Raw genomic sequence first — 22355 nt, forward strand, 5'->3', positions numbered from 1 at the left:
CTTTGAGACACAAATCTAATCTACATTAAGCTTGTTTTTAAAACTCGTTTCCTTCATAAAATAAAACTGTTCATAAATATCAGTCGGCTAATGATATGTGATATGTAAGTTAATAATATTTACTGTCTTATTCTGAGGACAAAAACTATGATCCAAATATCAAGGTATCGATCGTTACTGGAAGGAATGACAAATAGTTACTATGTTAATTAAAGGGTTAATGACATAATAGTCTACATAAATGTTTATTTAGGTCTTGAAGCAAACTTGCAGTCGTGATGTGCGGTGTTTTCAAGGACAGTCGTTCGGTGTTTCAACATTTCACTGCTTGCGAAAAGCAGAAAATAAGTTCGGAAAACTGTACGCAAATGGAGTACACATATGTCTTTCAATTTTTCTTTGAGATGATTTGTGCCATATTAGACCAGCTGTTAATTTCTTTCAGATACAAATTTATTGATAAAATATATTAAATGGCACTCATGTGATATTTTATTGACAGTGATATCAAAGTTTTATATTACCTATTAGCTTGTTTTGCTCTGAGCCGTCTTTTGATAACATTGGCAACGTCTGTCCCAACCATCTTGTTGAATGAATACTCTTCATATTGGGCTAATATGGACGAAAATTAAACTTTACAGTGCAGAACCTAAATACAAAATTTTGTGTTAATCTGTTAAGTAGTTTCAGAGATGGCGCGGACCAAAGGTCAAATACGATGTCCCAGTTTTTTGTACAAAAGGTTAATGAAAACTTTCTCTAAGTCAGATTCTGTGTATTCTGCTTGTGTCCATGTTTAATTTTTCCCGTTCTGAAGATGGTCGGTGAGCTGCAGTGTTTCGTGTTGCAGCCGAGCGTTTGAGAGCAATTCATTAATCAACGATGCATATTTACGTACCACGTGTGTAGTGGTTTCTCTCTCTCTTTCTCAATACTGTAGGAAAAACAAAGTTAGTTACTAGTTATGTTGATTTCGTTGTACAAATATTGAAACAAACAAGATACCCTCTTCCTTTGCGGTTGGATTTTGTTTCCGTATTGAAAAGTTAACAAATAACTTGGTTAAAGAAACGAAGAACATGTATGCTCTTTGTTACTGAATAGTAAACAAATTCGGAACTAGTAGATTGCTCCTATTGTTCTCGTATGTCATACTACAATTAATGCCAGTAAAATGGTATTGTTATTACTGTAAACAGTAGCATATAAATATAGGTCCCACACCTGATAATGTTTTGAAAATTGATTACTTCAAGCTTTATTGCAGTTAATACTAATTACAGTCAGATCCGCTACAGGTGTCTTCATATTTTATGAGACAGAGAAAAATCGTAGATTGATCTACGTAGCAATACCACTGCACAAAATACTTCAGTCAAGATGTGACTGAGAAAGAACGTGCAGCCGGCAGAAGAACTGAAACATACCAGCCCATTAGAATTTCAGTGAATGTCAGGCATATCCTACAGAAGTACTTGGAGTTGATATTACATTGAAATCGATTCACAAAGCTATGGTGATTGGTATCTGGTGCACGGTGAGAACAATTCCGCCCACCTTAATCCGACTTAGACACTAAGTACCTCCGTGTACGTGCCTCATAATACATTACAAATAACATAATTAACATATATAACAACAATAATTAAATTCATTCCTTTATTTCAACTTGCTAACTCAAGAGCTATACGAGTCAATTACAGAGCAAGCAAAGGAAGATAAAACAAATTTAATTATGATGATGATAATAATAATAATAATAATACTTTTATGTTCTTGACAACAGCCGCACAAGGCCAGTTACAGGCACTATGCAATCAAAAGCAAGATGGGCCCTTTCTACAACGCAAATAATGTCGTGAAAGATCAAAAGGTAACAAAAACAGTATCCAGATAAGAAATGCCCCGAAAAGTATAGACAAAGGAAAGTTCAAGGAAAATCTAATTGTAAATAATGTTATAAAATATCTATATGCGAAATATAATCTTTGATGGAAATGTCAATGTCGTTGAAAATAGCATTGAAAGCAGAAGTACGCCTAGCTCTTAAGTTGTAATTTGCCGTAAGTGTATAGCAGTCTCCATCTATCCTAGTAGGTGCGCGTATATTGACACAAAATGAGAAAATTATATGAATTACTACGGTAAGCAGTTTCAGAACGCGTCCCGTTCGTAACACGTTGGCAACCAGTCATTTGAACATTAGTTTGATCCTGACGCCCCAGAAGCCGTACTCACACTTGTGTTTAATGTATTTCCATTTCGATAACTCGACGTGTGAAGGTTTTGTGATAACTGGACGACATCTACTCGAAAGAGAACTAGTGGTGTGTATTATTAGTTATGACGTCAGACGGCTTTGACATTTGTCGTTTTTGCGAAAATTTTGGCATGCGCCTTATTTCTCTTAATATCGATCTTTACTGTTTTAACTCCGTCTTATTTAAAATTGTAAATTAGATTTTCGTTTGATTATTAATGTTCTGAACAGGTTCCCAGTTTAAAGTCATGACTATGTAATCAGTTTTCTCCATCGCCTTTAAAGGGTTTTAAAAGTCGTAAGATAGTTGATTTGCGTTTATGTATATTGATATATTATTTATTTGTTTGTGATTGAATTGTTCGCTGCATTAATCACTTATCACACATGAGCATATACTTTCACGAGAAAATAATAATCGGTTTCTTATTAACTAATACTGTAACAGTTATTTGCAACCTGATCACGACTTATTTAAAAAGCAGAAAGAAGGCTACGGTCAATAAATTATAACTAAGTCGTTTTATAATAGGAATTACGAACACTCCTGCGTTATTAGCAAAATATATGAACTGGGCGTCTCTCTGTCTGCCGATTTATCCATCTTTGTACACTTGTCTATTTGCTTGTGTCTCCTGTACTTTTCATACGTCTTCGTCGGTATATTTCATGGTACGATCTTCTTCATATTTCTGAGCCTTCTCTATTTGGCATGCTTTAAAAGTAGCATCCCTTTTGCGTTTATATAAAAGAGCAGCGAAAGCAGGGGAAAGATGAAAGTATACAAATAGGAAATGCAAAGTTTCCGATAGGTACAAGTTTTCATTCATCCAAGTGTATTCCAAAGCCGTGCTTCATTTGCCAGGAAACAGCTGCCGTGTTGTGGGAGGGGGAGGTCGTACTTATCCGATGGGAGAAACAAAAATGCACAGCAGCAGAAACAAGAACAAGAAATGAACAGAGCAGACCGTATTAGCGACTTCTCGCAAAGTATCGTCTGCAAAATGCATAATAGGAATATCTGTTACATTCGTTGAACAAAATTTTAATATAATCTGACTTGAAAATCATTCCTGAAGAGCAAAATCGGAGCGACAAATGTGGATATTGATTCATGGCTCGGAATATTTGAATGCTTTCCGCTTCAGAAGTGAACCACCAGCGGGAGACTTTTCAGATTTTATTAAATTTAAAAGTATCAACGGAGGAAAATGTCCAGGAATTTGTAGCACATGTTTAGAATTTTGGGTAGGTGAATTCTAGTTTGAGCCTGAAGACGCAGTTTTTTCGATAGAATGTTGTGTTAATTTACCGCTAAAAGGAATATCTTTTTAAGAAACTTTACTAATAACGCAGATATTAAAATTCACAGGCTTCTTTGTCATATTTTATGCCCAGTGTAAACCGTAACAGGTTATGGGCATGTACCTTATTAAGATCTGGGTTTATACTTTGCCATGTTTCCCACCCCATTTTGCGTAGTTTTGTCACGAGATTTAATATATTTAAGTTTGTACTTTCCGAGATAAAAATGACGACACATCAGCCAAAACTCGTTGCTTAATAGTTATCAAACTTTATTGGGAGATCGCGGATTCGAATTTCGTCCCTGAAATCGTATGGTATTTCTCAGTCTGTCCAGGAAAAGGCCGGCGCATTTTTGATGTGGTCTGTACAAAGCAGGGTGTATCTGCTTCCATCCGCATTCATTCCAACCTAATAAGCAAAGTAATTAGAGAGTGTATAAACTAATTCTTAGCACGTAGAAGCCACTGGTTCCTTTTATATGCGAAGCACTGCTAAGAAGGAAGGCGAATTTTGTGGTTATGCCATGACTTCGTTAAAATGTAACATCAGTTCTGATTTATTTATGAATTTTAAAATCTTGAAAGCCAACTGAGGAATCGCTTACTTTGTTAACAGATATCCGATACACATTTTTAGATCTTCAGTTTTCTAACAGAAAATCTTAATAGCGCTGATGCCATTGGGCATTATCCCGAACCAGTTTCATAAACGTCCCTTCCTCGCTAACCTTTTCCCTCAGATCTTTCCTAATGTCACTCTACCATCTCCTTCGCCGTTTTCTGTGTGCCCTAGTTACATGCATAGCCCTTAATAACATTCTGATTCTCTACGCCCTGATGATGGGGGCAGTATGACCTCTGAAACGTCGGTAAACTTTTACCAGACTACACGGCGCAACAACCCAGAAGACAGCCATGTTTAAAGTGGGATATTCTCGTGAGGTGGGACAATGGCCCTGGTACTTAACTTAGCTCCACGTAGATATTTGGGAAGTGGAGATGTATCTCGTGACTAGGTGAAAGTGGGTGGTTAGCTTCCTGTCTGACCGCTTTCCAGGGTACCAGGTTGGGTGGGCCCCGGGTCCAGAACTCCGCCTTTGCTGAAAATCGGAGCCCTCCCGTCCAGCCCTTAGCCCAGTCCCTATACTGACAGACTTTCATTCACAGAAGTTAACAATAAAGACTAGCAATTTCATCGCTTCTTGACAAGAACTGGAACGCAGATTTGGGATTTGACGTCCTCACGGTGGTAAAGATGTCGATATTAATTTTCCTGGGTTGTAATGTCGTATGTACTTGCAGCAGATCTGAAAATGTTAACAGTGCGTTTCTCCGAAACGTTTCTGTATACTTACAAATCCACACGGCGTTACAACCCAGAAGAGTAACATAGATCTTTCGTTTTGTGGCGGTACTGCTGTGAGTCTGTAAAAATATATTTCTTCGGAAGACATATTCAACAGTAAAATAAATGTGTTCTGTGCTTTGAAACAGGTGTAGAAGCAAAACTCATTCACTTCATCCCTCTGAAAGCGGGTTTAGGAAATACCCACTTTTCAATCTAGATTATTGGTTCCGAGAATTTGTTGAAGAGCTGAATAAAATTGGTAAGAAAACAAATTTAATTTTCGTGTACATTAACTCAGAAGTCTGATAGACATCATTCAATTTCTAATGGAAATTATTGATCTGTAGCGTTGAAGTTTACTGAGGCGGAAGTTGACTTGTTAAGTCAAGAAAACAAATATTAATTTTGAATATTTTTAAGTGGCTCTGTTACTTCACATTATGTCATTTTGACAAGGAAACCTCAAAACAAATCTTTTCCTGCGGTTAGTTATATATTGTGTGTGTGTGTGTTCTGAAAGAGGTGTGTAATTTTAAAGCTTGATGAGAGGCATATTATTTATTGTTCTACACAAACGAAATTAAAACTTCAGTTTGATAATTAATTCCGTGTCTCATTTTTTTAAAATATAATATTATCTCAGCTGGCCAAGAAGTACCCTCTATTTTTACAGTACTAGAAGACTCCTTACCGTGATAACAAAACCAGGGGCTGCATCCTGTAGTAAAAGCAGTTTAATCCAGTACATTATTATTATTTAGTGTTCTGTCTGACGACAGGTCCATATGAACAGGATCCTTCCATCCTTTTCTCGGACTGGGACCTGTTCATATACGTTCTTGGCAGATGATCCAGAAGTGGTTTGCCATTGCCTTCTTCTGTGTGTGAATGGAGTAATTGTTGGGATGCCACGGAGAAACCGGAGAAGCCCCCGGAGGAAATCTCCGTGTTGCCTAGACCACGGCCTTGCCCAACACAAGTTAAAAATTCGGGCACCGCCGGGAATCGAACCCGAGACCCCAGGATTATAAGGCGAGCGTTCTAACCGCTAGACCACCACTTTAAAAATCCATGCGTTTTTAGGCTCAAGATTATTTTACCGGTTTTCTTAAGAACCGATCGAACCGGTTGGACATTGAAAGGGTCCTTTACTCTGATCTCTCAGGCAGGAAGCAAACAAAAATTCAGGCCTGAGTTTTCCGGTCTGAGTTAACGTATTTTCGAAATTCGTGCAACTGCACAGGGCACGTAAACGTCGAATGAGAAATGTAGATGATCACACGTAGTGAATAGGTACGAATTTGGAAGGGGGTTGTCACCTATTTCAGGATTTCCAGCATTCGCCTCACAAATCCCATGTTAGCCGGTAGCATGGCGTATATTGGAACATGTTAAATCTGTTGATCGTGGCATGAATAACCCTGAAGATGGAGGCGATACGTTCCTCAAAAAATTTTGATAACCAACTACCACAACCCGGCATATTCACCATTGTAGGAACAGAAAGTCTCACGTAGTACTTTGAAATGCGGGTGTAGGGCATTAACGCTACATTGATCTGCCCTGAGGAAGGCGGTGATGAATATTATTATAGGTAAATACACAATGTTTAACTTTAGTCCATTTTCTCTTGTAGATCCCACATGTGCGTGTTTCAATCCAGTGGCAAGGCTGTTGTAAGCTAACAGGCGATGCAAATATCGGGTTCTGAAACTGGAATGTTCAAGCTACCTCGAAAAATTCCCCATGGGCTCATTTTTAAGATAAAGAAACTGCAGTATGGACTCGTAAAAGAAAGCAACTCTTCCTTTTCCTCTTTATGTGCTCCATGCACGAAAGCCATGAAGTGAACAAACACATCATTAGGTTATTTCTTTTTTCGGCCTAGTGTTCGTACGTCTCATCTCCAGACGCTCTTAACAGATTTAGATTACATTTTGCTTGATTGGTTAAAAGCTAGACGAATTATTATTTTAGTTTGTGTTACTCCGCTGTGACTGCTATTTCACGTTATATCAGATTTATGGAAAACAGGAGAATCTTTATAAAATATTCACTTTACTTAAATTCTGTCTTATTAAGATCCACAACTTTAATTTAATTTAAATGCACGAAATATAATTGTAATATCCGTTGAATTTTATGATCGTTACTGCCAATGCTGAGTTGCATTTCCCGGATATTCAACTTTGAGAATTGTTAGACTTTCGCAGATCACTGTAGAAATGTAGAAAAGAGTTGTAAACATATTTTCGAAATAAGTTCCTATTTGATTAACTTCGTTGTGCTTGTTTATTCATTGCTGTGAAGCCAACCAACAGCCATGGGGACTTAAAATGAATTTTCATGTATTTAATTAATCGCGAACAAGAAGACGTAACGGGAGAAAATCCCTTGTTAAGTAAATCTATAATTTGTGGTGGTTACAGAATATTATTAAGGCGATCAAACCAAGGACGATGAGGTGAGCTGTGTACGTAGCACGTATGGAAGATACGAGTCCGTCGTACATAATTTTAGTCGGTGAACATGAAGGGAAAAAAGAACTTGGGAGACGAAGTGTAGATGGAGGGTAGTGTAAAAACTGTATTGTAAATAAACAGTGTGTTAGACTGTGGACTGAATTTATTTGTATCAGGATCCAGTGGTGGTATGTACGAACTCCGGTAATGAAATTTTAGGTCCAGAGTTCTATGAAGGGCGGGACTTTCTTGATCAACTAAATAACTATCATCTTCTCAAGGACTGTGTTCCATGGGGTTCGTTAGTTCATTTCGTTACAAGTTCCTGACATCGAAAAAAATTTCTAATCAAAGTTGTTGCTGATAATAACGCATATTTATTTTATTAGTACCAATAGTTTTTGTAAGATGATTAATTTCTTGTGAACGCCGTGTTGTTTACAATTACAGAATATGGCGTAGTGTCGTTCTCACATCCCAAAATTGCCTTCCGTATTGTTGTTATCGATTTTGGGTAATTAAAAAGCACGAGTGTGGGCTTGCCTCCAGTGGAATAACGTTCATACCAATTGTCTCAAAGTCTGTCCAATAGCTATAGAGTTTAAACATGCGGACAGACAGACGGACAGTCACGATGAGGCCTGCATGCGTTCAGTTTATGAACATTTTGCATGTAACGAGTAATAAAATTATTTGTGGAAATGCGAAAAACGTGTTCAGACCCACATGCAATGTAAACCGTCTGCCGCAGGAATCAGCTAGCTTTGGACGTCACAGTGACGTAATAATGAGACCATAAATTCTGTTTAACTTTACCACTTCTTCCATTCTACCTTGTTTGTGTAATGCCTGAGAAGATCAATGAAAGAAATGTATGAAGATTTCTGTTTTCTGGGTTGTTGCGATTTATCGCCCTGATGACGGAGGCAGTATGACCTCCGAAACGTTGGGTAACATCTACCAGACTACACAGCGCAACAACCCAGAAGACATAAATCTTCATACTCATCGCCCTGATGACGGAGGCAGTATGACCTCAGAAACGTTGGTTAACATCGACCAGACTACACAGCGCAACAACCCAGAAGACAGAAATCTTCATACTCATCGCCCTGATGACGGAGGCAGTATGACCTCTGAAACGTTGGTTAACATCGACCAGACTGCACAGCGCAACAACCCAGAAGACAGAAATCTTCATACTCATCGCCCTGATGATGGAGGCAGTATGACCTCTGAAACGTTGGTTAACATCGACCAGACTACACAGCGCAACAACCCAGAAGACAGAAATCTTCATACTCATCGCGCTGATGATGGAGGCAGTATGACCTCTGAAACGTTGGTTAACATCGACCAGACTACACAGCGCAACAACCCAGAAGACAGAAATCTTCATACCCACCGCTGTGAAAACCTCAAATCTTACAAAGAAATGTATCCCTGCATTTCTCAATATTTACAACTAGCTATTTTTGACTCTCCAGGAATAAGTATGGAATTGCTATGAAAATATACACATATAAGGGCTGTTCATGTTGAAAAACTTTTGAACACAGGCATGAAGCGCACCTCTTTTTAAAAGGTGCCATGGCTTGCGAATTAATTTGTGTGTAGTGAAAGCAGCGCTGCGGGATGTATTTCCCCCATTTTATTGTGTGAGGTTGGCAGTACTGTAATTGGTGTTTCGCTAATTGTGTCAAGAGAGGCGGTGGATATGAGAACCTTGTCGAACTGCCGCACTGGTGTGGGTTACTGCAGTAGCCATATGCTGCTATCGCGAGGCCGACACTTTTTATGAGGGTCTTATTATTACAGTAGGGGTGGGGTGGAGTTACGAGCTGCAGAAGGGGTGGGTTTCAAGTTTAATAGAGTAAACTTTCCTACAGAGGGAAGACTTTACTCTCTTACTACTGTTATTATGGGAGGTATCTGAACATTGCTACGCGCACATAAATTTCGCCACCAAGTAGTTCGCAGCATTGTCACACACAGGTGTCGCTACAGAGTGTGTCAAATCATGTGTTCCGATCCCATTACTTCTGTCCTACATCGTTCACTTTTTCCTATTCTTTCCAGCGACCATGTATTCCATTTCTTGACGGCGTCGAGTAGAATGTAGTTTGGAGCCGGAAGCTTATAATGCAGAATAACACTATGAAGCGTTATTGCTCATCTCCCTAGTGATGGAGGCAGCAAGGACCTCTGAACCGTCGGTAAAATTCGTGCGGTGGCTACTCTTACAAGCTGCATTCTAGCAACGATTTTAAATCTCAATTATTAAACATGTTCTGCATTAAACTTTTTTACTGAATTTTCAACTTGTTACACTAATAAAGTAATTATCCGTATATTTTATTTAAGTACGCAGGTCAATTTCTTAACGACCGTAATCACATAGTTCAAGTAACAATTCTGACTTTCACTGTGTGTCAGTTTCCACCAATAAGATCAATATTACTTCAGACACATCTCCTTCACAATGGCTTGAAACTCACACTTAGTTTTCATTCGTTATGATTAAATCTATCGGTTATGGAATTTTCCTGCAGAATCTCGTATTTCTGTTGTATGCAAATCCATGCCCAGAAGGTTTAACGCTTTAACTACTTTGATCATGCACAATAAATATTCGACATTCAACTTTTCTCCCTGAAGAATTACCGGACTGCAAATATTTTGCAACTACTTTATCTACAACCGATATGCCTGAAAAGAATTCTTTATATTCCTCATTGCATTGTTCAAAACATTTTACTTGGAATCCTGTACTGACTCTTGTGCCTGGATCCTCGTTTGAGTACTTACGCCTGGCTGCTACACGAGACAGTGGATCTCTTCTAGTGCAATATTAAATTTCGAATACCACTTTAACTCGTCTGGCCTCCTCAAAGGCAGCTACTTTGACTCTCTCGCAGACATTAGCCTGCTGTAATGACGGAACAACCACGGGCAGCCGTACCGGTCTGTTTCAGCCTCTGATTCACGCCCTGATGAAACAGTGGGACACAGTAGTGCAGTACAAACATAGTATAGGTACTAATCTAATTATTTTACTTGTTTTATATGCGTGAAACTTTATCACACTAAGAAAATAGCATGCACTATAACAATGCTGAGGAAAATATTTAGGCTTAAGAGAGAGGCAGTCAGAGGAACAGACTTCATAATGAAGAGAGTCATAATTTTTAATCTGCACCATTTATCAAGGAAACGATAAATTTTCTTAATATTTTAGTCGAAAACCCTGAAAGGAACAGACCACTTGGGAGACCTACGCGTAGATCGGGGGAAAGTATTAGAATGGGTCTTAGATGCGAAAGGTGGACTGAATTCTCAGACTCAGGGTAAGGTCCAGTGGTGGGATGCTGTGGACAATATAATGAACCTTCGGGTTTGTTAAAAGGCTCATCAGGACTCTCTACCCTACAAAGTAAAAGTGAGAAATTTTCTTTGTAGATGGCTGAGGATCTGTGAATGACATGAGACTCACGACAGTGTTGGTCGCAGCGCTCCTGGTGGCGACCTGTGGGAATAACGATGCTAGAACCACAGATGACGGAGGCAAACAGAAATTCCTCTGGAAAACAGGTTTGTTGTATTTTGGAAACTTTCTTTGCATATCATTGCGAATTTTCTTGATCGAATATACGTTACAATTATAATTCGAGCTGAAATTATTTTTAAAACGCTGGGCATTCGGCGATTTATGGGTCCCGCGTCTCAGGATGACTTCTCCTGCCCTCAGGCAACCCAGATTTAACTATTAATGTAATAAATGTTGGATTTGATTTTTATTTATGTTTCATAAATATAATTTTTTAATACCAATTGCTCGGTTCTTGCTGTGATTACATCGTGTAGCCTACCCAGTAGTATTACTTGATTTGGAGAGCAATTAAAACTTTTGTAAAACAAATTACTTTCAAAGACTTTTGCACTTAAATTCATTAGTAACTGGCAGAGTACCGACAGTGTTACTGCAGGGAAATTCGACAAATGCTTGCATGTCTTATCAGTCATTATCTCCAAGAAGCCTTTCATAGGTCTCATCATTCGATATGTACGTATCGTTGAATATCACAGAAAAAATCCTTAGCAACATATTTACCGAGACTCTCACCCAGGACAGAATTCGGATTTGAGACTAGTACCTATAACATCGTCGCCTACACAAGCTATTCCTTTTTTCTACCATTTTTTGCTGTGATTAGTTCCCGAGCTACAGGAACCATCTTCACTGGGTTTTGATCCCAGGACACTTTGTCGGAGTTTGACCTTTCTAAAATCTCTTTTTGATCTCGAGGAATAAACATACAAAGTTTATTTCAAATCTTTTTTTCCATTCTTGAGCTATCAATGAACTTACACATACCCACAATTTTATTTTACGTAGGCCTATAAGACTAGCAGATTTACTGCAGAATTTTTATTCCTCGAAAGTTTATAATCGGCCTGATCATTCGATATATATTGTTGAATATCATGGGAAAAGTTGTTATACTTAAACCCAACATCACCGGGACTCGAACACAGGACAGTTTTCAGATTTGTAGGCTCCGCTGCTGTAACCTCCCCGCTGAAACAATTTTGGTCTTTGTTCCATTTTTCTATCGTGCTTTCTTACCGAGCTATAGAAACCATCTTCACTGAGACTCGAACTCAGGACACTTTCGGAGTTTCTGACCCTCTGAAATCTTTTCCTGGTTTCATGGCATACGCATGCCAAGTTTGGTGTTGATTGGTTTATCCATTCTTAAGGTATAATCGATCATACTTGCACTCGTACGCATAATGTATCCCGATGATAGCCTACGCTTTATACGGAATCTTGGGTCGATGGCAGGGCGACAGGAGTCGCGAAGGATCATGGGTAATAAGATTATTGTCTGCGCTGAGAAATAATGAAGATGCGCGAATAATTGATAATTGTGCAAGCAGGCTTGTTTTTGGTTACGTTCTTCCGTCTGTGTTTGCTCCTGTTTCAGGTGGTTGGGGGTCATGCTACGCGGTAGGGGGCTGTGGGGAGGGACGGCGTGAACGTCTTGTATGGTGCTCGGAGGCTGATGGCCGCACCGTGCTGGAGGTGATGTGCGACCCACAGTCTGAACCACCTACTAGCAAGCCCTGCTTCACTGCCTGCCGCCATCACAGGGGTAAGTGCTTTGCGTGGTCGAACTTTTTAATTATGTTTTGTATTTGTCGCTATAAGTTACACTATTGACAAACTAGTTGTTGCTCAAATGTAACATGCCAGTAATTATTAAAATGAACTGAATTACGTGAGAACTAAAATGTGCGAACTTAGTTACCAGAGAAGTTCCCTGAAGGGTTTTTTGCAATGCCCATCCAGTGTTCACACTTTGATAGCACAAATTAAATTTTAAATCTACTGCTGTCAAATAAAAAATCATTCACGAAGAAATTAATAGCAAATTAAATACGGCTAATGCTTGCAACCATTCAGTTAAGAATCTTCAAATCCCCGTCAGCGACGTAAAACCTGGAAGGTTTGTATACACAGAAATAAGATGGCTGTCTTCTGTGGTGTAGCGCCATGTAGGCCGATAGAAGTTTACTGACGTTTCTTGGTTCTTTGAATAAAATGGAAATCAAACTTCGACAAATAAGTGATATTTACCTAACTTTTATTTTTACTTTGTAATTTCTTCCACATCTAATTAAATTATTATACCATCATGTTTGGTTCGTCGACAGCTCGTCTCTGGAAACGATGAAGTTGATGTTGCTATAATAAACTTGAAACTATAATTAAAGATTAATCCTGTACCTCGCCCCTGTCTGTATTACGGTAGAAGTCGGGAAAGCTAAAACTCCTATTTGATATTTCATCACTTGACTTCAATTTTTCTTCACATCCAAAAATGTTCCTATCAATTTATTTTCTTATAGAAGATAACTTGAATGATATTTAATAACCATAATCTGAGAGAAAAGTAGTTGTTATCCTTTAATCAGATTGAAATTAATTTTCTTTTAGTTTTTTACACGAATACCAAATTACGTTATTGAAGTATTTTATCATCTTTCAGCGCTAAGTTATCTTAATTAAGATTAAAACTTACAGTGGGAGGAAACGCATAAGAGCGAGGATAACCGAGCAGCTTATATTAGGAGAAGTAAGTTCAAATCTGTCAGCTTCGTCATGTCATGTTTTCCCCTCAGTTCCTCCGCTGTAAAACCAGGTTAAGAAATTGAATATGTCATAGTCTCTGTTTCCTATCCGTTTTAAATATTTTTTGTCCAAAATTCTGCAGTTATTTAACACGCAAGAACGATAACTGTGTTGATAATTCTTCCTTATCCCGATAGACATAATGGAACGGTGGCTGAATTTCTTTTTCACAAGATATTTTAAACCCTGAACTTACTCGTTGAATAAAGCGCCTAAGCCCAAGTTCAAAGGGTCTTTTTTATTGGCAACCTGTTAGAGCGGCCACGAAGTACCCTATCATCTAGAATTTAACCCACACGATTTGATGTGGGAAACATTGAAAGGTTTTGTTTTTCCAACCGATGTGGGACATCACCAACCCAGTCCAAAATCCTGGTTTATAACTGGCTGAGGGTAGGCTTCTGTGTTACAGCACATAACCTAATGGTACTGGGCGTGTGTTCACGTTCTGAAAGGAAACGTAATAATCTGTACGGACCGTGAAACTTTGGTTCTGCAAGAAACGGTTGTAGTGAGGGCGGTTCAGAATCAGATGTGTCTGGAGTGGTGGAATGTTCCGAAAATGCAGTTGGATAATATTCATTAGGCTAAATATATTCATTCGATTACATAAGTAAGTTCTGTTCTGTACATATTTATTATAAGTATAATTATTTCATAGACTCATTTCTTTCTGAAATCGCGGCTTATTTAGTACTTTGTAGCTAAATTCTTATTTGTAAATTCTTTGTCTATGAAAGAAACTGTTTGTAGTTGCTAAGATTACTGTATAACCTCAAATGATAACATTAATTAATAATTAATTGGAATGGTTTTGAAAGTAAGCGGTCATAGCCTACTTTGCGGTACTATGCTGGAAGCACTGAGTAAAACTACGAGAAACCTCAGGATAGCTGGTCTTCAAACTGAGATTTGAATACTACTAGACCGTAACGTTCGCTTTTTGTAAGCAGACCCAAATAAAAAAAGACTGTAAATTACTTTTCTTATTGTAGCATATTGTGTAATACACATTAAGTACTTTCCTTTTTGGTGCAGAGGAAGACTGAATGGTGGAAAGAATAGGCCTAACTGTTATTTTACGAGTTAAAATATAAAAAAAAGACGTCTTTACCGCGGAGTATGTGACTTGCAGAGTTGCAGTCCTAAAGTCTGAGTCTGAAAGAGAGACCCAGAGCGACGAAGAGCCATTGTTACAAGCAAACATGCCGTCAGTTACATGCGTGTGTTATTGTGTGGAATTATCAAATCGTGATACGAAATTCACCAATTTTGAAACGCTACTAACTGTGTCAGATTTCGTTTCCGTTTCGAGACTCTGCGAGAGGAAGACTTGAAAATTCACATGCAAGGAGAGAGAAACTAGAATATAGGTTGCATATGACAAACGAAGACGTGGAAACTTTTAACTTACAACAGGATGAAGACCGCCTATACTCGCCGCCTTGAGAACCTGAAATCGCATTTAGGAAAGGATGATCGGCTACGGGATTTGAACTCGCATCCTTTGCCGCAGAACATTAGCATGAAACTACCTACTTCATCTTCTCAGGAATGGAGCAAGCACACGAATCAAATGGTGAAAGGTGGGAGTAATGCAGACAAGTGGGAGAATAAATAGAGGAACGGACTGGAATAAGGCTGAGAAGAAATCAATATGAAGAGGGAGCAAAGATTTAGGATAACAGGGTTGGTCCACCTCAAGTTGAAGCTACTTCCGGAGGTAAGTTACTAAAAGAAATGAGATAATGCGTCAAAGAGAGAATTCATGATGTGAGTAATGACAAGGAAGTAAAGTGGAAGATGCATGAATAAAAAGGGAAACGAAAATTGTGCCTATCAGAAGTTGTTCTCCGTAAGTTTTCGCGGTTGGAATTCAATGTTTTTGCTTCGGGTTTCGGGTGATAGCCGCGTCGAATGTTTTGTGTTGAACATTGCAGACGCCATTTTAAAGGTGGATATTGCAATTTGTGCGGAAATGTTCCTTAACACGTAACGTTCGTGAAACGCTCGCCCGAAAGCCCAAGTTATACAGAGAACAAATGAGACAGTTGTGATAAAATCAACTAGAACGAAATTAAAAAAGACTGATTACAAGAAGAGACGAGTAAGAAAAGTCGAAGTACAGACGTGATAGTCTTCAAAAGGTCATTAGAATGCGAACAGATCGGGAAGGTGACGAAATTCTGAATGATGAATTGAAACGGTTGTGGAAGGAAGGGCCGTGGTGTATTTTAATATGCAATCCCAGCTGTTGCCTGGTGTGACAATAAAACCACCGAAGTTTCAGGTAATTTTATCTCTGGGCCAAGGTTCGAACCCTAAGCTTCAACAAATGGACACGGTCCTGAACCAGCTGTGTCGAACTCCGATCATCCCAGCTTGCTCTCCAAAGATTCATATTAATGGTATACCACCACTTGCTCTGCATTCCAAGTGGGAATTTTTTAAGAGGTGTTCCTACAAACATTTTGCGACCATTCTTTGTGTTTTACTCAGCCCTTTGTATTATGGAAGAAGAATGAAGCAAAAATATAAGTAAGAGAGTGTAGAAGAGCTGAAGATGACTGCCTTATAGGATGTTGCACCATGTTCGCAGAACTTGACCGATGTTTCACATGTACTTACTGCTTCCATCATCAGGGCGATCGCCCCGATGGAGGCAGTAAGCACTTCTAAAACGTCGGCCAAGTTCTGCAACACTACACGGTGCTACATCCTAGAAGGTGCCATCTTCATAGTTGCTGCCGTGAGAACCTGAAATCGTACTTTCGAAGGGCAGTCAGAAGAGGTCAAAGGGGTTACTGATAGAAGTGCGGAAAAGGCGGTAAAATAACATTTTTAGTCGCCATGCGTGTGCGGAGGAGGGTGGCAAGAGAAGAGATGAATATAAAGGTATGTCACACGCGCTATATCACAACTTATGTGGACGTTTAACCTTACTTCACAGCACCTTGCTATTTCCTTTCCCCACTCAGAGGTTGATATACTTCGAACCTCCGATAGTGCCAGGGTCTGTTTACTTTATAAGTGATTTACTGGGGCTGGAGTCTTTTTAACAGACTGTGAGGAAATCAGAACTGCGATGAAAAATGAGATGGCGTTGAGATAAGTCGCGCTATAAATCATAGAACCGGCAAGATTATGCCACAATCACGTGACCTCATGTGCAGCTTAAGTTGTAATTTTATTGGCTGAACCATCAATCCGCTGGACCGGAAATTGTAGTAAGAAAACAACAGTATAAGGAAGTAATCATAATTTATGTAGCTACGAAGTCTGTGTACACAAATGGCAGAGTAATTAAAGGAAACGCGGAGAAAGACTCTTCTCGTATTCCTATATGTATTTGAACACCATTGTGTACATAACACAAGACAAATATTTTCGTAGTACGTTGAAGAGTTCCGAAGGATGACGGTTTGTGTTCGCTTTGTGCTTGGTACTATTTGTACTTCTATTATTATGATATAACGAGCATATTTTTCGCATGGTTGCCATGTTGTTATTTTCAAATTTTATAAAACATTACCACAATAAAAGTTTTTTTAAAGATGACTTACAGTAGTGATGATTTATAAAATTTGCAAAGTCTCTGTATTAAAAGCAAACCTCGCAGACTCTTCTGATCGCCGTGATACTATTGGAATTAAAATATGGCTTCTGTTGGCAAGCATATCATACAGTTCCACGAAAATAGATCAGTTGAAGTATTATAAAACTGAAGCCCGTAATTCAGTCAGTGGACGGACAGACAGATCCACCCAATGCGTTTCCTCTACCCACCTGTAAGCGTACTAATTGGCATTCTAGTAAACTTACTTCTTGAACCCAACTTTGCTACTCTGCCGTTCCATATCTAGGGTTATGAATCAATAGCAATGACGAAGCGACAACATTCTCGGTTCAGTTCCGAGATAAGTTTCATGCCCAACAAATCCTACTACACGGCGCTACAACCAAGAAGACGGCCTTTGCATATATGTCATGTTTGTTTCACATAAATTATTTCTGTTAGGCCAGTCGCTGTCAAAACTAGCACACACAACAAATTCGTAAAATAAAACCGCATTTACTCAGTAGTTAAATAATAAATGTGAGAGTGTGCACTTCTCTGTCGGGTATAATTCCAATTAAAACTGACAAACACAGAAGCACTGGAGGCTTACTGAAAATTCCCATGTAGTTTCTAGCACTCAGCACTCTTGATGAACATTTGGGAAGTCCCGTATTCAAATTTTGACCGACCTCGAGACCTTAAAATGTAATGCGTCTCTCTTCTAAGTCTCTTATAATTCTTGGGTTACGTAGCAGTTGAGAATGCTTTGTTCAGGAGGCATCCAGCGTGTGTTGATCCATTCTGCCCCGTTCTCTTCTAGACAAACTGCAGTGGCAAGTGGGATCCTGGGGTCAGTGTCTACCCGTGTCTCCTGCAGACGTGAACAATGTGGCGGCTGTACATCAGCCCGTGGCAGGCGATACCCGACACGATAACTTGGGGGTTACGCAGCGGAACGTTAGCTGCGTGCTTGTGTCGCACGAAGCAATCAAGGTAAATGTACATTCAGCCATCATTCACTCCTTCCACCGTCCTTTCCCAGTGACTGAACACAGACCTTTGCTATCAGGTTCACCGGCCGGTGGACGAGGAAAACTGCTTCACGGTGGCCAGGAAGCCTGACCCCGTCAGGTTCTGCCACATCCCACGTCCCCAGGACTGCGTGGTAGGTCCTTACGGAGACTGGAGTTCCTGCAAGGGCTGTTCTGCCGTCAACCAAACACGCGTCCGAGCTGTGTTGGTGGCGCCTCTCAACGGTGGGCGGCCGTGCCCACAATTAACTGATACGAGGGTTTGTAATCCGCGGGCGGAATGTTTGGTACACAGCAGTAGTAGCGCTGAAGAAGGCAGTCGCGCACCGTCGCCTGAGTACAAGCTGAAGCTGGGTGAATGGCGGCGCTGCGAAGCCCCGACGTCAGTCGTGTCGGCAGATCTGATTGAGGCACGCGTCAACACGCCCTTCCAGCAGCACGGTAAGCCACATCATTATTATGCATTAACTGTATGTTGAACGCATAGCGGATTACGTGGTAAGCATATGATTTGATGCGCAGTAGAAGTGATGTCTAGCGCCGCCATGTAAAACAGTCCAGCGCGTGGTGTGAAGTGTGAAACCGATGTCAAAAGGGAAACAGAATTTACCAGGGCTGTGGGGAGTCGGAGTTGGTAAAAGTGTACCGACTCCGACCTCCATATAAAATCTTAAGAACAATTTCTATACCGTATGAGCCGCCGGCGGCCTCACGCTTAACACTGCGCGCACGAGAGGTTTGGACCGCAACGGTTTTTCTGCCGCATTGATGGAACGAATTGTTTCAATAGGAAGTGAGCGCACGTGCGGAAGTTTCACAGCTACAGTTTTCCTACCGCAACATTATTAATTTTCGATGCGGTGCGGTGGCCGGATAGCTGATGGCGGTGGCAATGTACCACGAAGAATTCTACCTGTGTGCGCGCACGAACATGTCTGTTTCATGTCAAGGTCACGACAATATCAGCCCGAGGGTTTGCCGGATAGAGGCGTTTTAAGTTCTGAAGGTCATTCGAAAGTCAATTTCTCAAAGGCATATATCTGCCGATCTGTAGGAATCTGAGTGGCAATACTCATGTCACAGACAGGTCAGTGTAAAGTCAAGGTCACGACAATATGAGTCAGAGGGTTAACCGTATAAAGGCGTTTCAAATTTTCAAGGTCACTCGAAAGTCAATTTTCCAAAGGCATTTCTGGCGATCTTTTGGAATCTGGGTGACAATACTTGTCAGTTTTAGGTCATAGTAAGGTCAGTGTCATTTGAAGGTCACCACACTATCAGTCCGAGTGTTTGGCGAATAGTGGAATTTGAAATTTTCAAGGTCATTTGTCAGTAATTTTTTCAAACGCATATATCTGCTGATCTGCATAATGAAAGTGACAGCTTTTACACAAGACTGAAGTCATGCAGCATCATTCTGGATACTGGGAGCGACCGGTTCTTCAAGTGCCTGAGCACTGCAGGACCCAACTTTTTGTTGGCTTGATCTATAGACATTCGGTATGACTCCTTGGACGAGGAAACGGCCCGTCGTAAGGCCTCTACCTGTACACAGGACAGCACAACACAGAAAAACGCGGACAAACATCCGTGGCTTGAGTGGGATTCGAACCCACGGTCCCAGTGACCAAGCGGCAGAAGGCCCACGCCACTGCAGACGCCTACAGCAGCACCATTCACTATTAAGAAATCATTCAGTTATCTCAATTGGAATTGCATCTTTTTAGTCCTTACAAAACCCTCTTAATTTCTAGTTTGAAGCTTCAATAAGAAGTGATATATAAATAATTAGTTTGATTAGTTCCCATTCTCACATTTACATGGAAAATTTATTTTATGCGTACTGTTGGTTTTAGGTGGTCATGATGCACTGTACATCCCTGGAAGCAGTGCTGGCAGCAGTAACAACAACAACAATAATGTGTTTCCTGTGTCACCTGTGCTTGGTGGAACCTCTACTGAGAGCACAGAGAACTATTTTACATTTCAGCCACAGGTTGGCTATCAGACGAGGGAAGTGTCATGTAGGGATTCCCGTGGTGCCATCATTGACATCAGTTAAGTAAAGATATCTGCATAAAGTAAAGGAATAGCAACATTAAAACATTTGATAGGAAGTAGAGAAAATACTTTCACGTTACTTTAGTATATGCACTGCTGTAAATTTCTTTGCACCTGAATATTTTTAATGAGAACTGAACATTACATTGTGTGTGTGTGTGTGTGCGCGCGCGCGCATGCCTGCATGCATGCACCCATCCTGTTAATTTCAAAAGTTTTCTGAAATCTGATAAGCGATCTTCATAATTCAAATTTGGAGTACTTGGCCATCTCTGAAAGGTTGGGAATGCCCTGAAAATATTGGGATATCAAAAAAGATATATGCTGGAAAAGGTATTATTGCATCAGCAGTCTATAAATTGGTCATTAGTACTGGTATGTTAATTCTCATCATAGTTCTCACTGTTTACAACCTCCAGTCATCTTTGCATCTTTGATCAGCTGTATGCACACTACAGAAAAGTATGGCATGTGTATGTGTGTCATTTGTTCTTGTTCACAGCCTGTGTCTCAACGAGGAAAATTATCGCAGTGAGATGCCATCTGATGTTCGTCCCTGCGTTGTAGCCCAAGATTGTGTTGTGAGCCAGTGGTCAGCCTGGATTCGAACTCAGGATGGATGTGTGGCTGCCTCAGGAAAGGCAAGTAGCAGGATGTATAATGTCTGCTATTTTAAATGTGGAGTAGGTTTGTGTTTATGGAAGCAAGCAAGCAGTTTAGCCACATAGTAATATTTCTGTAAAGTATTCTAAAAGTGTATGATGACTCACAATGAGCAGCTAACATCTTCTTGAGATTTTAGGTTTTTACAGTGGTGAGGATCACAATGACTGTCTTCTTTGATGTTGTGCCAAGTAGTCTGGTAGAAGATTACTTACGTTTCACAGGCACCGAGTACCTCTGAAGTGTCAGAAAACATCTACCAGAGTACATGGCGCAATATCCTAAAAGACTGTTATTTTTAACTAACCTATTGTTTTGCCTTTTTGTTTTTGTGGGTATGATCAACATCACGATGTCTTGGGCATAAAATTTCTTCATAGCCGGAACAGGCTTGTAAGTCTTATTCTCAGAAGAGAAGATAATGCGTTTTTAGAATCAGTTACAGACAAATTATCTCCAGAAACTTTATTAATTTGTGAGACAGGGCTTGTAAGTTGTTTTGGCCATGGTTTATGGCATACATGCATATGTTACAGTAGTGAACTGCTAAACCATTAAAACCTTTAGTGAAAGTTTCTCCAACATCCCCCTTTAAATTCGATATTTTCATACAAAAAAAAGTTAATAGCGCAGTAATATGTATGTCATTATAGATTCGTCCTGAAATCTATGAGAGGAAACGTGAAGTGGTGAGATTACAGGAAGGTGATGGACAGCCATGCCCACATATTCTGGAAACAAGACACACCACAGACCGTGACCAACTCCAGCTCTGTGCAAACAAGTGCGTTATTTGAAAATCACTGAGTGGGGTATTATTTCTCATTACTGGAATACTTGTACTTTTCAAAGACTTAAAAGCATTTGATTACAACAAATTTTCTATAATACTAATGCATTTTTGTCATTTAGACCAAGGTTGTGCAGAGTGAGGTTTATGGCCTGCTGTATGTGGCTCCTGGTAATTTTGCATAGAGTCTGCAAAAATTAACATGAATTAATTTTCACAGCAGTCACTGGCTTGTGAGACAAGGTCCCTATGCATGTTCACATAACTGAAATAATTTTTGTAAACTGTGTGACAACAACAGTAATTTCACTTTTGCAGTTGCTAAAGAAAATTACCGCATCCCAGTTGTCTGTCAGTGGAGCTATCATGGGTCATTTAGTATACTGATCAGGCTGTTGGCTGGATGACCAGCCTTTTATTTTTGGAGTGCATGATTTTTCTGTTAACCTCATCATCCATACCAGCTCTCTGGTCCATCCAGTCTCCTATACAGTTTATGCGAGTTAGTTATGTGGGGTTTTTTTCTTTAGGGGTAAAGTGACCAGGACATGAAGTTTGCTGTTTAGTTAATCAGTAGGGATGACTTTACTTTTACAATTGTCCCACATGTGAAACAGTACATGTGTTCAAATAATGATACTAATAATTAAACTGCATTAAATGAAAAATATATTT

At 39.7% G+C, this 22355-nt stretch overlaps 1 protein-coding gene across 4 annotated transcripts in view; it reads left to right on the forward strand.

Annotated features, from left to right (window-relative positions):
* LOC110829355 (thrombospondin type-1 domain-containing protein 7B) overlaps positions 1–22355 on the forward strand; it is a 157626-nt gene that overhangs the window by 106008 nt on the left and 29263 nt on the right. For all 4 annotated transcript variants that reach the window (XM_087343731.1, XM_087343740.1, XM_087343720.1 and 1 more), the window contains exons 3-9: positions 10840–10971; positions 12369–12536; positions 17956–18128; positions 18205–18607; positions 20023–20221; positions 20727–20868; positions 21544–21674. In XM_087343731.1, coding sequence (XP_087199857.1) covers positions 10863–10971; positions 12369–12536; positions 17956–18128; positions 18205–18607; positions 20023–20221; positions 20727–20868; positions 21544–21674 — 1325 coding nt within the window. In that variant the 5' untranslated portion in view covers positions 10840–10862. The remainder of the gene's footprint in view (positions 1–10839; positions 10972–12368; positions 12537–17955; positions 18129–18204; positions 18608–20022; positions 20222–20726; positions 20869–21543; positions 21675–22355) is intronic.

The sequence above is a fragment of the Zootermopsis nevadensis genome, unplaced genomic scaffold, assembly GCF_977971745.1.
Source record: "Zootermopsis nevadensis isolate Lab colony 2312 unplaced genomic scaffold, Znev_1.0 Znev_ptg000001l, whole genome shotgun sequence".
NCBI classification, from domain to species: domain Eukaryota; kingdom Metazoa; phylum Arthropoda; class Insecta; order Blattodea; family Termopsidae; genus Zootermopsis; species Zootermopsis nevadensis.